Source organism: Rhinoderma darwinii, chromosome 8 (genome assembly GCF_050947455.1).
Source record: "Rhinoderma darwinii isolate aRhiDar2 chromosome 8, aRhiDar2.hap1, whole genome shotgun sequence".
NCBI lineage: Eukaryota > Metazoa > Chordata > Amphibia > Anura > Rhinodermatidae > Rhinoderma > Rhinoderma darwinii.
Window position 1 is genome coordinate 26,099,363 of NC_134694.1, and position 16,846 is coordinate 26,116,208.

At 44.2% G+C, this 16,846-nt stretch overlaps 1 protein-coding gene across 5 annotated transcripts in view; it reads left to right on the forward strand.

Moving 5' to 3' along the window:
• Positions 1 to 16,846, forward strand: part of STRBP (spermatid perinuclear RNA binding protein) — a 145,686-nt gene that overhangs the window by 107,696 nt on the left and 21,144 nt on the right. For all 5 annotated transcript variants that reach the window (XM_075835520.1, XM_075835517.1, XM_075835521.1 and 2 more), the window contains 3 exons: positions 2,648 to 2,725; positions 2,947 to 3,155; positions 5,788 to 5,946. In XM_075835520.1, the coding sequence (XP_075691635.1) occupies positions 2,648 to 2,725; positions 2,947 to 3,155; positions 5,788 to 5,946 (446 nt within the window). The remainder of the gene's footprint in view (positions 1 to 2,647; positions 2,726 to 2,946; positions 3,156 to 5,787; positions 5,947 to 16,846) is intronic.

Here is a 16,846-nt window from a genome sequence, read left to right on the forward strand (position 1 = left end):
AACCCCCTTTAAGTGTTCAGAGACAGTGGAAAACATCAAACAGCGTTCATAAATCAATTGTTGAATTAAAATTAAATAGATGAATGAAGCATTTGAAGAGATAAGCGGGGGTCTGAAAAATGTCATGGCCTGCGCTGTGTCATATGCAGTTATGAAATTGTAGAGAAGTCTTTGATATTTCTCCTTTTTACAGAAATCTACATCCATACGTGGCTGAGTTCCAGAAACAGGCATTTTGTATGCTCTGATGGTTAACATTTTTGCAGGCTCCTTTTTATATGGATAGCAGAAGATGGCGTAAACGCCCCATAAGGGTCTGTCTGCAGTCATTCCCTGGTGGTATCAACCAACCTGCCCAGTAATGGTGCCGTACACCTGCTTGCAACGGTTTTAGTGAGGAAGACTAAAATGCATTTGGAAGGTCATTAGACCCGTTCAATTTTTTTTTTACATTTTGTTATGTTGAAGGCCCTGTGCTAAGTTTTTCCCCATCATTCTGCACTCAGTACCCCATAATGACAAAGTGAAAACAGAATGTTTGTAATATTTGCTAATTTATTGCAAAGAAAAAACTAAAATATCGCATTGATGTAAGTTTTCAGCCCCTTTACTCAGGACTTAGTTGTATCACCTTTACTCAGGACTTAGTTGTATCACCTTTACTCAGGACTTAGTTGTATCACCTTTACTCAGGACTTAGTTGTATCACCTTTACTCAGTACTTAGTTGCAGCACCTTTGGCAGTGATAACAGCCTCCAGTTTTCTTGGGTATGATGCCACAAGGTTTGTACACCTGGATTTGGGGATTTTCTGCCATTCTTCTTTTCAGATCTTCTCAAGCTTTGTCAGGTTGGATGGGCACAGTCGGTGGCAGCCATTTTCAGGTCTCTCCAGAGATGTTTGATTGGGTACAAGTCAGGGCTCTGGCTGGGCCAGTTAAGGACATTCACAGAATTGTCCCTGAGCCACTCCTGTGTTGTCTTGGCTGTGTGCTTAAGGTCATAGTCTTGTTGGAAGGTGAACCTTCTGCCTAGTCTGAGGTCCAGATCACCCTGGATCAGGTTTTCATTAAGAACATCTCTGTACTTTACTCCATTCATCTTTCCCTCAACCGTGACCAGTCTCTCTGTCCGAGCCGCTGAAAAACGCCCCAACAGCGTGATACTGCCAACACCATGCTTCACGGTAGGGATGGTATTGTCGAGCAGTGCCTGGTTTCCTCCAGACATGACGCCTAGAATTGAGGCCAAAAAATTTCAATCTTGGCTTCATCAGACCACAGAATCTTGTTTCTCACAGTCTGAGAGTCCTTTAGGTGCTTTTTAGGAAAAGCCAAGCGGACTTTCATGTGTCTTTTCCGGAGGAGAGTCTTTTTTCTGGCCACTCTGCCATAAAGCCCAGATTGGTGGAGTTCTGCAGTGATGGATGACCTTCTGTAAGTGTTTCCTGTCTGCACACCGGATTTTGGAGCTCAGCCAGAGTGGTGATTGGGTTTTTGGTCACCTCTTTTACCATGGCCCTTCTCCCCCGATTACTTAGTTTGGGGGGGAGGGGCGGCTAGCTCTAGGAAGAGTCCTGGTTGTTCCAAACTTCTTCCATTTAAGAATTGTGGAGGCCACTGTGCTCTTGGGAACTTAGTGTAACAGAAATGTTTTTGTACCGTTCTCCAGATTCTGTCTCCACACAATCCTGTCTCTGAGCTCTACAGTCAATACTTTCCTCCCCATGGCTTGGTTTTTGCTCTGTTATGCATTGTCAGCTGTGAGACCTTATATAAATAAACAGGGTGTGTCTTTCCAAATCATGTCCAATCAAATGAATTTACCACAGGCGGACTCCAATCAAGGTGTAGAAACATTTCAAAGATGATCTAGAGAAATGGGAGACCCCCAGAGCTAAATTTCAAGTGTCCTAGCAAAGGGTCTGAATACTTATGTCCATGCGAAATTTGAGTGTTTCATTGTTAATACATTTGCAAAAATTTATACAATTCTGTTTTCACGTTGTCATTATTGGGTATTGAGTGCAGAATGATGGGGGAAAACTTTTATTTTTTATTTTAGTACAAGGCCTCAACATAACAAAATGTGACAAAAGTGAAAGGTTCTGAAGACTTTCCGAATACATTATATATTTATTTGCATATAGATTTTCATGCAACTGTCACAGTATAAGTAATAGGAAAGATATACACTGAAAATGGTTACGTTTAAGTAAATATGTAATATATTTCATGAATTCTATTTTTGCAAACTCCATAATTATCCATAAATACAAACTGTCATGAACAATTCTCCCTTAAATGAATAACCACCCGTTGTCTTTTTTGTTTTGTGTTTATTACCTTTTTAACATACTTTGATGCCCATAGGCGCTGCGTTTTTTGCATATTAAACTCCATAGTAGAACCGTATACTGTAAGCTCCCTCTAGTGGTGACTACAGACAGACAGAATTTGATAATTTTATGCCACGTCTCTAAAGGTGATCCTAGATGTGTATATTAAGAAAAGGGGATCACTGACCTATAAAGATATAAGAAATTAATCCTCACAGAATATGGGACCTAAAAACAAGGTGTTCCTGCACTTTTAGCTGCATTGATGTTTACTACCTTTTAAGTTTTCCTTTCATTTTTATTTTCCAGGTTTGAAGAGACCATATGATGATGGTTCTTCTGATGACAAAGATCCAAATAAGAAAATGAGACGCAACTTACGCAAAAGTAAGATCTTTTTCAGCTCACAACAGAATAAGGCTTATTACTGGAATAAATACTTCCTATGTAGAATATATTGCTTCAGGAAAATAATGCTTTAGTGTGATCAGTAACATAAATGTGGATTAATAACATTAGAAGTTGCACTCATTATCTAGACTGTTGTGTTAAATAATCATTTCATTGTATTCTAGAGAGAATTTTCATAAAATTATGTTCAATTCCAGTTTTAGACAGCAAAGCCATAGAATCAAACCAGCCAATGAATGCACTGATGCGACTTAACCAGATTAGGCCTGGCCTGCAGTACAAATTGCTATCTCAGTCAGGTCCAGTACATGCGCCAGTCTTTACCATGTCTGTGGATGTAGATGGTACGGTTCATGAGGCTTCTGGATCATCCAAGAAGACAGCCAAGCTTCATGTTGCAGTAAAGGTGAGTGGCGTTTCCGGCTTTCTTCAAATTGAAATTGGTTTGCATGGAAAAATAATATATTTTTTAAATGCACAAAGATGAGAGAACCTACAAAAAGAAAAAAAAAAGAATAGTAATGACCGTTTTCCATCTGCCAGAAATGATTGTTGTTACCATAGACACATGGATTGTCTGGATGATTGTGGCCATCTGCAGTTGTGTATTTGCTTAGGTATTTAAAAATACAGCTCTGTAAAATCACTCCGTGCTGTGTTGAACTGTAATAACGCCATTGTTTACAAATACTATTGTTGAAGAGTACTGAGATCACCACTGTCGCTGAAACGAAGGTGCGGAAGCGCTCCGCTCGTCGGTGATCGGCGCTCCCTGCCAGGCTGAAGACGGCTCTCCTACAACGTCTATCTGAGTCGTCTTTAGCCTGACGAGCAGCGCCAATCATAGCCGAAGGTGCAAAGGCCTTATGGATCTTCGTTTCAGCAACAGTGGGGTCTCAGTACGCAGACCCCCACCCATCCACACTTTTGATATGTCTGATAAGTTTGATGAAAGTGCAGTCACTCTTTAACAAGCAGGTAAAACATTTTTTACCATATCTTCTCTGCAAAAATGTTTAGTTGGAATGGGAAACCATACCGAAGACATTCTTTCCATGAAAGTTTGAATAAGTCTTACGCTCTTGGTGAACATTTGCATTGTGCTTTTGAGCATTGTTATCCTGTAAGGCTCTGTTTACATCTCATTATGTGGGCACATTCGGTGTATGCATTGGGAATCTCCTTCCGCATACGCCGAACGTATCCAAAGGCCCTTATTCTCCAAAGATGGAGGCCAAGAGTGTGTCCTTTTGAGATTCGTTGGGCTAGTATGTGTCGGTATACCCTTTTCCTTTTACAGTGCGCCATCGCAAAATTACGTATGCCACATGATAGTCGTCCCTCAAGTTACAATATTAATTGGTTCCAGGGTGACGATTGTATGTTGAAAATATTGTAATTTGAGACCATAACTCTATGGAAAACCAGGAATTGTTTCCGAAGCCCCCAAAATGTCAACCACAGATAAGAAAAAATGATGATTAAGCAGATAACTAGTAAAGCTAAAGCAAGTTCTCCCATATAAAAGTCAGAAATGCTGCAGCTGCTGGAGGCTGTAAATCACTTTCTACGATGACGGAAGCTTTTTCAGGAGCTTGTACAGTATACAGTGGACCAGAAATATAACATGGAGCCGCCCTCACCTGGTGTCCAAAGGAGCAACTCATCCTGGCACAGGAAGAGAGGACATGCATGTAGAGAGGCGCTACTAGACAGCCAATCAAGGCATGCACTGCATTACAGAAGGTGTTTAACCAGTAAAACGTTCATGTTGATTGGCTGGATCTTCCAGCCAATCACACGCGCCAGAGATCCAGACATTTTGTGTCACTGTATGTTGAGTGTGGCTTCAAGTTGCAATGGCCCAGGAAATACCTTTGTATGTGGAAAATATTGTAACTTGAGGGGCCACTGGTTTTTGTTTTTGTTTTTTTTGTAACAAAACATAAGTCCCAAAACACAAAATAACATACCACAAAAACCATCACAATAATAATAATAATAATAATAATAAAGCATAATTTATGATTACCGAAGTATGGTGTTTAAAAAAACAAAAAACTGAAGTGAAACTTTTTTTTTAATTCAATTTTGGCAAAATAAAAATTTATATAAACTAAACGATTATGTATATGTATCCAAAAATGACCTCTACATAAGGAACAACTCATCCCGCAGAAAAACAAAGCCCGATACAGCTTCTTTAAACAAAAAGTTCAAATGTTCTGACTGCCGTAATGCAGAAATTAAGAAATTGTCCCTATTGTCTGATCGCTGGGGGTTCCAGAACCCCACGTTCCTCCTCACTCTGCACCCTTCACCCCTCCAGAAGCTTGAATTGAGCGGCAGTCGAGCATGCGACGACACTCCATTCAATGCCTATGGGACTGATGGAAACAGACGAGCACTGCTAAATTTAGAATTAATTAAGCGGCAACGCGCATCCTCGACCGCCACTCCAATATCTTCCTCGCTGCGGTCGAGCGAACAATGGGGTCCCCAGTGATCAGACAATTATCACCTGTCCTGTGGATGGGTGATAATTGTCGCTTTTGGACATACTTATTTTAATAGGAACTACACTTTCATCAAAATTTTGATATGTCAGAGACACATCAAAAGTTTGGGTCGGTGAGGGTCCGGGACCCCCACCGTTGCTGAAACATTGGTACCGTAGTGCTTTGCTCCTTTGGCTGTTATCGGCGCTCCCTGTCAAGTTGAAGGCGGTTTACATAGAGGTTCTATGTGAGCAATCTTCGGCTGTAATCCGCTCTCATCGTCATGCTGAAGGAGCAAAGCGCACCTTTGTTTCAGCAATGGTGGGGGTTCCAGTATACGGACCCCCCACCGATCTAAATTTTTGATATGTATCTATGGCCAGTTTGTTACTCTTTAATGATTATATTATAAATGATTTTTTTTAATCTTGCTTGGTATAGAAAAAAGGTGATGTGACAGTCTGACCTGCTCAATAGAAAAATGCTGGTGCTTTAGTTTTGTTTATGTTCTCCTCTCACGATGGCTTGTTTTCTACCCAGGTTTTACAGGCTATGGGTTACCCTACAGGTTTTGACACCGATCTGGAATGTCTAAGTTCAGACGAAAAATCGGACAGTGAAGGAAAGAATGAAACGGTCTCTTCAAATTCTAGCAGTAACACAGGCAGTGCCAGCACAGATGGCTCCAACACTCTGGAGGTAAGAAACCGTCTAGAGGAAGAATGTCTATTTCATCTACACATAAATCTCCGGCTAAATGGTCATAGAGGGCTTGAGATGTTGTATTTCTGTCAGTTTGGTAAAAATTCTGTTCCTAAGTTTTATATGTAGGAAAGCTGAGTAATAATATGTAGTCAGGGCCCCTCATAGAAGAGAGGGGGCCCCATTCCAAAGATCAAAATGGGCTTCCCATTAAGGTGCTGTATTTTGCCACCAAGGAAAAAGAGCCTTGTATTTTTGTTTCCCCCTTAATTCATTTCCCATGACAATTGGGCCAATTCTCCGACCCCTTGTTTGCTAAGAATGCAGTTCCTCCGTAGAGTGGAGTCCTGCCCCTGTTCTTGCCAATTAGTAGCAAAGAGGCAGGACCAACCAGGGCTATGACCCCATTGCATTTAATATGCAGGTACTCTTGCCAATATGGCCTCCATTACAGTTTAAGCCAGGAGTGGTCCCTCAATTTATCGAGACGTTTGAATAGGTAATCTGTCAAGTTTTGTACTGATAAATCCCTCTGCTCCCATATTGCTGCATGACTAGAAAGATTAAGAGTGGCCATACGCTTTAGATAGGTGTTGGTCTAGCGCTCGACTGACCGCTATTATTGCTCTTGAGCGTGCATGTGTTTTCAATAGGGAGAGAGTAATAAGCTGTTGCCAGACTCCTGGCAGTGGCTGGTCCCTTGTGGAAACAAAGGATCGGGCAGGTTGAACATCCTCACACATAGTTCATAAACACCCAAAATCGTCGGGTTCGCTCGACGGCTAGATATACTGCGTAAAGGTACGCAGCGTATCCGCCCTGGCAGCCGCAACAAATTCCAGGCTGAAAAAGCACACCTTATTGTGCTGCAGTTTTTTGGCAGGAAAAAACAACACATTCTTGCCCTCTGACATCCTGCAGACCGGCCTCCTGGGATGACGTTTAATCCCATGTGACCGCTGTTTTTCCACTCATCATCTACGCAGCGTGTGGATGAGATTTGTTCAAATCAAATGTTTTATGCTGCCGATTTTCCACAACAAAATCCGTTGTGGATAATCTGCAGTATTTATGCTCCGTGTGAACTTACAAGGATTGGCTGAAACCTTTTCTGAACAATAAGGGTAAGTGCTGTAATCGTGTAAATTCCAGATGATTAGAACAATTGTAACTTCAGTCTGGTTGTAGAGGATGTTGATACTGCTGCTCCCTGAAATCAGGACCATGGACTACCCATCCCTGAACACCATTTAGAGGCTTGTATTATACCATACCCTTGCCAGGATTTCTAGGTAGAGAGGTTTCAGAATTGGTTAAAGGCTATGTAAACATTTAAAGGGAATTTTTTTGTTATAAACCGGTCAGTCAGTGTGTTTGGTGTAACTCTATAATTAGTCTTTATTAAAAATTTGTTTGACTTTTTTAGATACAGCTGCTCTGTATTCTGCATGCAGAGTAACTGTATGTGGCACTAAATCCTGTACCCGTCAGTTCCGCAGGTCTGACGAGTTCAGTGTCAGCGGGTCATAACTTACATGTGATAGATTACAGGTGGATCCCCGCTGAATGACGGATTCAGGTCTTAGCGAGAGATACAGCTGCTCTATGTAAAAAAAAGTCAATTTTTTTTTCATAAAGACTAATTCAAAATTTACATGAAACACATTGACTGACCTGTTTATAAAAAAAAAATGCCCCTCAAAGGTGTACATAGCCATTAAGTGCAGCCTTGTAAGGCGAGACCAGAATAACCGGCTTGTGCTGTGGCAACCGAACATATTTATTCCATCATTAACCTTTGTACTGGTACTTAATACTTAGTTTTCCACCTGATCTCTCCTTAATGCAGCGGTGCCGTAATTTCTAGAGGGGGCAGTTTAACTTCAGTGCATTTTTTAAATACGAAAATAATTTGCTTTTCATCCGGCAGATATTACAAAAATGTCATCAGTCAGCAGTACGTTCACTTTAAGATGTGTGTCCCAATACTTATGTCTATAATCATTGAATTCAAGTGTTGCATTCAGTCCCATTACCACAGGTGTATAAAATCCAGCACTATCCATGCAGCCCAACGCTCTGCTGACTCAATAACTGCAGAGCTCCAAACCTCCTCTGTCATTAACATCCGCAGGAAAACTGTGCCCAGGAGCTTCATGACATGGGTTTCCATGGCCGAGCAGCTGCATGCCAGCCTTACATCACCAAGCACAATGCCAAGCGTCGGATGGAGTGGTGAAAAGCACGGCGGCCCTGGACTCTGATTCCATAGAACAAGTTTCCACTGCTCCAATCACGCTTCACTTTCTATGCTATGGGGTTGTTGGGGTCGGCCTAGGCCCCTTTAGTTCCAGTGAAGGGAAATCTTAATGCTTCAGCAGACCAAGACATTTTGGACAATTGTAGCTTCCAACTTTGTGGGAACGGATTGGTGAAGACCCTTTTCTGTTCCGGCATGACTGTACCCCAGTACACAAAGCAAGGTCCATAAAGACATGGTTGTATGAGATTGATGTGGAAGAACTTGACTGGCCCGCACCGAACCCTGACCTCAACCCCTTTGAACACTTATTCTATCAACTAGAAAGGAGATTTCGAGCCTGGCCCTCTCGTCCAAAGTTAGTGGAAGCTGTTATAGCTTCAAAGGGGGGAGCAACTCGCTATTAATGGCTATGGATTAAGAATCGGATGTCATAAAAGCTCCTGGATGTGTAGGTGTCCCAATACTTGTGTCCATATAGTGTACCGTCTCTACTGGACCACAACTGTATGTTCTATGGAGCAATCAGAATAGTTATTAGTGTTTTCATTCAGGGCATAAAAAAAAAATAAAAACGGACACCTTTTTGATACTTTCACATTTAATGTGCACCTGAAAATTCAGGCAAGTTGGGGGACATCTTTAAACAAGCCTTTGAGATTATTTTTCATTGAAGGTTTCCTCCGCTTGTCCGTAATCATTTTTTATTAGAATGGTCTCCTAATGATAAGATGATGGCAGAGTGCCCCACTACTAGGATCCCGACGATCAGCTGTAATCCGCAGGGGAACTCCGCAGCAAGTTTTCAATTGCCCTGCTGCGTAACCGCAGGCGAGACGAAGCATTACACTGTTCTCATAGAAATCACATACCGGGGAATATCTAGTGATGCTGGATTAAAGAAATGATACTGTACTTATTTTCCAATTGGTAAAAAAAAAACTTGATCTTCTATTCTGTAAATTAGTATAAATGCTCTGGTCGGTCTGTTTGGTTTATTTATCCATTGTTAATATTTGGTCACTCATTCTGCACAATGAGAAGGGTGTGGGAAGCTTATGGATTCTGTCACTGTGAGTAACTGAATGCTGGCTGTGGGGACTCGAGAGAATGGGGGCTGGGTGACCCGATGAAAAAAGGAAAAGGTGCCCCATAACAACTAAGGCTGTGTTCACATCTACATTGGAGCCTCTGTTGCAGATTTAGCCAAAAATGAAGTGGAAAAATAGCATAGCATTCTGTGCAATTTTTTTGGGGTAAAATGACAGACACTATGATGGAAACCCAACAGACCCAGTCAATGGGGTCCGTCGAGCGCTGTTGGTGTCCCCCATGTGATGGAACAGTTACAGTATTGAATTTTGTTTTTCTGCTCCTTTGACGGAACAGAAAAACTAAATCTCTAGTGCTGATGTGAACATAGCCTTGAAGGGATTATCCGGGATGTGATTATTTTTTTTTTTTTTAGTAGGGGCTTGAAATTAAATAAACCTTCAACGTCACTCACGATAACTGTTTACATTCATGTAGCAATTAAATGCATGTAGCTGCAGCCAATCAGAGGGCTCAGTGGTGACAAATCGTGCCCTCCGATTGGCTGCAGCAGTCACATACTATGGCGGTACTCCCTCTGGTTGTTTACATGCTAAGAGTCACAGCGCTGGATCGCTGGGGGCAAGGATAGGTATTACTTTTTTGGTTTATTTATTTCACTTCCAGACCCTACTGAAAAAAACGCATCATGGATGAAGCCCTAACTTTTTTCATTTCTTCAATCTAGCCATATGATTGCTACAGCACCATTTATTGTATCACATAATGTACTGGGAAACTGTTAAAAAGTTCATTGTTTTTTGTGTTTCGATTTTTTTCCAGCATTCACCGTGCGGTAAAAATTACTATTATGTTACCTTTATTCTGTGGGTCAATACGACTACGGCGATACCAAATTTTTACTTCAATTTGCCAGAGGTTTTAAAGTGTGTTTTTGGGCGTACGGCAAAATCACCCTAACAAGGAAAAAAAAATATTATTACAAATAAAAAACAAATTGTGTCGCCATATTCTGAGAGCCCAAACTTTTTCAATTTTTCCCTAGATTTCAGCGGTGTGATGTCAGTGGGGGCTGTCCCATGTATATAACGGCTCAGATGCTGAGATCACTTTTGACTGCAGCATCTAAGGGGTTAAAGAAGTGGGCTTCCGCTCGTCAGTGAAGTGTCGTCTTTTTCATTCAGCCAACACGCTAAACTTGTGGAGCTCTCTCCATACTCCCAGCGCATGCACACACACACACACCGAACCTCCGCCATATATATATGGCAGATGTCAGGAAGGGGTTAAAAGTTAAAAAAAAAATAAACCTTTTCCCCCAAAAGTAATTAAAAATATATATAAACGTTATTGGTATCTCCACGTCCGTAAATGTCCAACTCATTACAATATTTTTTATTAATATTTTATTATTTTCTATTTTTTGTAAAAACACGGAAAGGTGTCCGCGGCCAATAGAAATGAATGGTTCCGTAATTAGTCTGTAATCACGGATGAAAAATATGATCGTGTGCATGGGGCCTTACTTTGACGTTTCATTTAGGCCGGGATCACACACACGGTTTTGATGCTGCTTTTGTGGCAGTTTTTGGTCTAGTTTTTTGAGCCAAACTCCGAAGTGGACACAAAAGAATAGGGATGCATCAGTCTTTTCTTTATTACTTTCCTTAATTTTGGATCCACTTCTGGCTTTGACTCAAAAAAATAAAAATAAAAAAGGGAACCAAAAACTGCGTGTGTGATTTTGCCCTTAAGATGTAACTAAGTTGCTACTCACCAAGTCATGAGATAAATATCCTTCCCATAAACATCACCATAAAAGATTATAATTGGACTGCCCTTATCATATTATCTTTAAACCAATACATTATAAATATTATATGGAAGCAAACTAGAAGCTGAAATAATATTATATAGAAGTATTGCTTTACAGCCTGTGTTAATATGACATGGAAATACTCTGCAGAGTACAAATCAATAACATTATCTGGAAGCCGGAAACAATACAGTCCAAGAGTAGCGAGCAGCGCTGACATACAGACCGTACAGGGGAAGCTATATGTCAGGAACATTGCATGATGTCAGGAAAGGAAGAAAAGCCATAACTAGAGATGAGCGAACTTATGAAAAGTTCGGTTCGGCAAGTTCGCCGAATTTCGTGCAAAAGTTCGATTCGGACCGAACTAGTTCTGACCGAACCTGTAATACAAGAAAGCCCCTAAAAATCGTGTATAACACTGTTTTAAAGCCCTAGAAGCCCTGTATAACACTCTTAGGTCACCCATGAGTGTATCCAAGTACTTTTGAGCTGTCTTTAATGCAAAGTTGGTGTCAAAGTTACGCCAACATGTATGGCTCTAGGAAAACGGATGGGACACGGAGATAACTAACAGAAACCACTGCACTTGTGCATGTTGTATGCTTAATGCATTGTTAAAAAAGGTACAAAAATTTACCATTTTAGGCGGCTGATGCCTGCCAGGGTTCATACATATAAGGTGGTAAAAGAAGAAGCAATGGCTTTTGACAAGCCCTCCAAAAATTGACCCTTTTTATTGGCAGATGCCTGCCGGGGTTCATCCATACATGGATGTAAAAGCAACAAGCAATGGCTTTTCACAAGCCCTCCAAAAATTGACCCTTTTTATTGGCAGATGCCTGCCGAGGTTCTTCCATACATGGATGTAAAAGCAACAAGCAATGGCTTTTCACAAGCCCTCCAAAAATTGACCCTTTTTATTGGCAGATGCCTGCCGGGGTTCTTCCATACATTGATGTAAAAGCAACAAGCAATGGCTTTTGACAAGCCCTCCAAAAATTGACCCTTTTTATTGGCAGATGCCTGCCGGGGTTCTTCCATACATGGATGTAAAAGCATTAAAGCAACAAGCAATGGCTTTTCACAAGCCCTCCAAAAATTGACCCTTTTTATTGGCAGATGCCTGCCGGGGTTCTTCCATACATGGATGTAATAGCATTAAAGCAACAAGCAATGGCTTTTCACAAGCCCTCCAAAAATTGACCCTTTTTATTGGCAGATGCCTGCCGGGGTTCTTCCATACATGGATGTAAAAGCATTAAAGCAACAAGCAATGGCTTTTCACAAGCCCTCCAAAAATTGACCCTTTTTATTGGCAGATGCCTGCCGGGGTTCTTCCATACATGGATGTAAAAGCATTAAAGCAACAAGCAATGGCTTTTCACAAGCCCTCCAAAAATTGACCCTTTTTATTGGCAGATGCCTGCCGGGGTTCTTCCATACATTGATGTAAAAGCATTAAAGCAACAAGCAATGGCTTTTCACAAGCCCTCCAAAAATTGACCCTTTTTATTGGCAGATGCCTGCCGGGGTTCTTCCATACATGGATGTAAAAGCATTAAAGCAACAAGCAATGGCTTTTCACAAGCCCTCCAAAAATTGACCCTTTTTATTGGCAGATGCCTGCCGGGGTTCTTCCATACATGGATGTAAAAGCAACAAGCAATGGCTTTTCACAAGCCCTCCAAAAATTGACCCTTTTTATTGGCAAGGGTGAGTAGTAGCAGCACATTAAAAGACACTGGACGACAGTCACAGGACAAAGCCCTGTGGTGGGGCAGGCCTGCTTGTAGCAGACGGGCGGCAGTGGAGGTTTATTGGTGGTAGTAGTCGAGGTAGCCAACACAGACAGCAAGGGTGCAAGCAGTAGTAGCAGTAGTAGCAGCACATTAAAAAAAGAGACTGGACAGTCAGAGGAGGACAAAGCCCTGTGGTGGGGCAGGCCTCAGGCCTGCTTGTAGCAGACGGGCGGCAGTGGAGGTGTATTGGTGGTAGTAGTCGAGGTAGCCAACACAGACAGCAAGGGTGCAAGCAGTAGTAGCAGTAGTAGCAGCACATTAAAAAAAGAGACTGGACAGTCAGAGGAGGGCAAAGCCCTGTGGTGGGGCAGGCCTCAGGCCTGCTTGTAGCAGACGGCAGTGGAGGTGTATTGGTGGTAGTAGAGGTAGACTAGCCAACACAGACAGCAAGGGTGGTAGGACTGGTAGTAGCAGCAGCACATTAAAAAAAGAGACTGGACGACAGTCACAGGACATAGCCCTGTGGTGGGGTAGGCCTGCTTGTAGCAGACGGGCGGCAGTGTAGGTGTATTGGTGGTATTAGAGGTAGCCAACACAGACAGCAAGGGTGCAAGCAGTAGTAGCAGTAGTAGCAGCACATTAAAAAAAAGAGAGACTGGACAGTCACAGGAGGACAAAGCCCTGTGGTGGGGCAGGCCTCAGGCCTGCTTGTAGCAGACGGGCGGCAGTGGAGGTGTATTGGTGGTAGACTGGTAGTAGCCGAGGTAGCCAACACAGACAGCAAGGGTGCAAGCAGTAGTAGCAGTAGTAGCAGCACATTAAAAAAAGAGACTGGACAGTCAGAGGAGGGCAAAGCCCTGTGGTGGGGCAGGCCTCAGGCCTGCTTGTAGCAGACGGGCGGCAGTGGAGGTGTATTGGTGGTAGTAGTCGAGGTAGCCAACACAGACAGCAAGGGTGCAAGCAGTAGTAGCAGTAGTAGCAGCACATTAAAAAAAGAGACTGGACAGTCAGAGGAGGGCAAAGCCCTGTGGTGGGGCAGGCCTCAGGCCTGCTTGTAGCAGACGGGCGGCAGTGGAGGTGTATTGGTGGTAGTAGTCGAGGTAGCCAACACAGACAGCAAGGGTGCAAGCAGTAGTAGCAGTAGTAGCAGCACATTAAAAAAAGAGACTGGACAGTCAGAGGAGGGCAAAGCCCTGTGGTGGGGCAGGCCTCAGGCCTGCTTGTAGCAGACGGGCGGCAGTGGAGGTGTATTGGTGGTAGACTGGTAGTAGCCGAGGTAGCCAACACAGACAGCAAGGGTGCAAGCAGTAGTAGCAGTAGTAGCAGCACATTAAAAAAAGAGACTGGACAGTCAGAGGAGGGCAAAGCCCTGTGGTGGGGCAGGCCTCAGGCCTGCTTGTAGCAGACGGCAGTGGAGGTGTATTGGTGGTAGTAGAGGTAGACTAGCCAACACAGACAGCAAGGGTGGTAGGACTGGTAGTAGCAGCAGCACATTAAAAAAAGAGACTGGACGACAGTCACAGGACATAGCCCTGTGGTGGGGTAGGCCTGCTTGTAGCAGACGGGCGGCAGTGTAGGTGTATTGGTGGTATTAGAGGTAGCCAACACAGACAGCAAGGGTGCAAGCAGTAGTAGCAGTAGTAGCAGCACATTAAAAAAAAGAGAGACTGGACAGTCACAGGAGGACAAAGCCCTGTGGTGGGGCAGGCCTCAGGCCTGCTTGTAGCAGACGGGCGGCAGTGGAGGTGTATTGGTGGTAGTAGTCGAGGTAGCCAACACAGACAGCAAGGGTGCAAGCAGTAGTAGCAGTAGTAGCAGCACATTAAAAAAAGAGACTGGACAGTCACAGGAGGACAAAGCCCTGTAGTGGGGCAGGCCTCAGGCCTGCTTGTAGCAGATGGCAGTGTAGGTGTATTGGTGGTAGTAGAGGTACTAGCCAACACAGACAGCAAGGGTGCAAGCAGTAGTAGCAGTAGTAGCAGCACATTAAAAAAAGAGACTGGAGAGTCACAGGACAAAGCCCTCTGGTGGGGCAGGCCTGCTTGTAGCAGACGGCACTGGGGTGGATTGGTGGTAGAAGTAGTAGCAGCTGCAGCACCAACAGCGGCACATTAAAAAAAGAGTGGACAGGACAGAATCCCATAGTAGCAGGCGGCAGTAGCAGGCGGCAGCAGCAGCAGCAATGTAAGATCTAATCAGTGGCATCAGGCACAGGGGTTTTAAAATCCTCACCGATCCACGCTTGATTCATTTTCAGAAACGTGAGATTTTCCAAGCTGTTGGCGGACAATCTTGTTCGCTTAGGGGTGACGAAGCCCCCTGCTGCGCTGAATACCCTCTCTGACGCTACACTGGAGGGTGGACAAGACAGTACACCCATGGCAAACTGGGCCAGTTCTTGCCAATGATCCAATCTGCTGACCCAGAAGTCCATGGGGTCTGGGATCAGCATTTCTGACGGAGAAAGGGCACAGTCCAAGTACGAGTGAACCTGGTTGTTTAGGTGCTGCACCTGGAGATGGTGAACATCCCTTTGGTGACTAGTGCTACGATGTGTGTCAGGTCGGGGTATTGGATGTAAAAATGTTGTCATCATATTTTCCAAACTGAATTGGCTGCTGCTGCTGCTGCTGCTGCCGCTGCTGCCACGGCTGCCGCCTATTGCAGAGGTAGCTCTGCCAGAGGCGGTGGAACGATGAGACAGTGGGGAGCGGAGAGTGGCCCCCCGGTCAGACATGCTTGCAGCGGGTGTCTGCCGTTTGAAAGCCATGACAAGCTGGCTGCATAGCTTCTCTCTATAATAAGCCAATTTTGCCTCCCTCTCGGAAGGCGCAAAAAACTCCCCCATTCTGGCTTTATACCGAGGGTCTAAAAGTGTGGCTATCCAGTAGTCATCTCTTTGCTTCATGCTAACAATACGACAGTCAGCGCGCAAGTAACGAAGCATACAGCTCGCCATCCTGGCCAGCGTTTCAGAGGGCCCGGTTGGTTCCATCTCCGCCCCATACTGCCATGGTTGTCCATCATCAAGGTCGTCGTCAGACTCGTCATCACCACCATCACTGTCATGTTGTGCGGCTGCCTCGTCCCCTATCCCTTCCTGTGATTCCATCTCCAAATCCAGCTCCTCTTCAGGTCCTGTTTCCTCATCCTCCTCCTCCTCCTCAACATCCATAGCCAGATGTGATCCTTCCTCCATCCTTTGCTGAATCATCGCTGTGAGCGTTTGCTCCATAATGAATATCAGCGGCATAACATCGTTCATTCCGCTAGCGTCACGGCTCACAAATCGTGTGGCCTCTTCAAAGGGCCTCAAAACGCGACATGCGTCTCTAACCAGCTGCCAGTGCCTGAGCTCGAAATTACACTGGCTCCAAACGCTGCCCGTCTGCTGCATCAGGAAATCATTCACGGCTTTCCGCTGTTCGTACAGACGGTCCAACATGTGCAGGGTGGAATTCCATCGTGTTGGAACGTCGCAAATCAGGCTGTGTTCTGGGAGATTGTTTTGACGCTGCAAGTCCAGGAGGGCGTGCTTAAATGCATACGAACGTCTAAAGCGAACGCAAACCCTCCTGGACATGGCCAGCACACCCTTCAAACCAACATATGACTTTAAGAAGCGTGTTATGACCAGATTGATCACATGTGCCATGCAAGGAGCGTGTGTCAGGTGACCTAGACGCAGTGCAGCCACAACGTTCTTGCCGTTATCAGAGACAACATTGCCCAGTGTGAGTTTCAGAGGAGACAGCCAGCGTGCGATTTCCTCCTTGATGCACAGCAGCAGCTCCTGCCCTGTGTGGCTTTTCTCGCCCAGGCTCAGCAGGTGTAAGACAGCGTTGTGGCGCTTCACCTTGCACCTATGAAAAGAGGAGGGAGGAGGAGTGGAAGATACGCTGTGTCCTGTCGGGGACGGGAAGACCTCCAAGGAGGAAGGCAAGGAGGAGGAGGAGGAGTAGGAGGAGAAGGATGGTAGGCGCCTGGTGTCCGGAGTTGAACTAGAAACATACAAGCGTGGAGGTG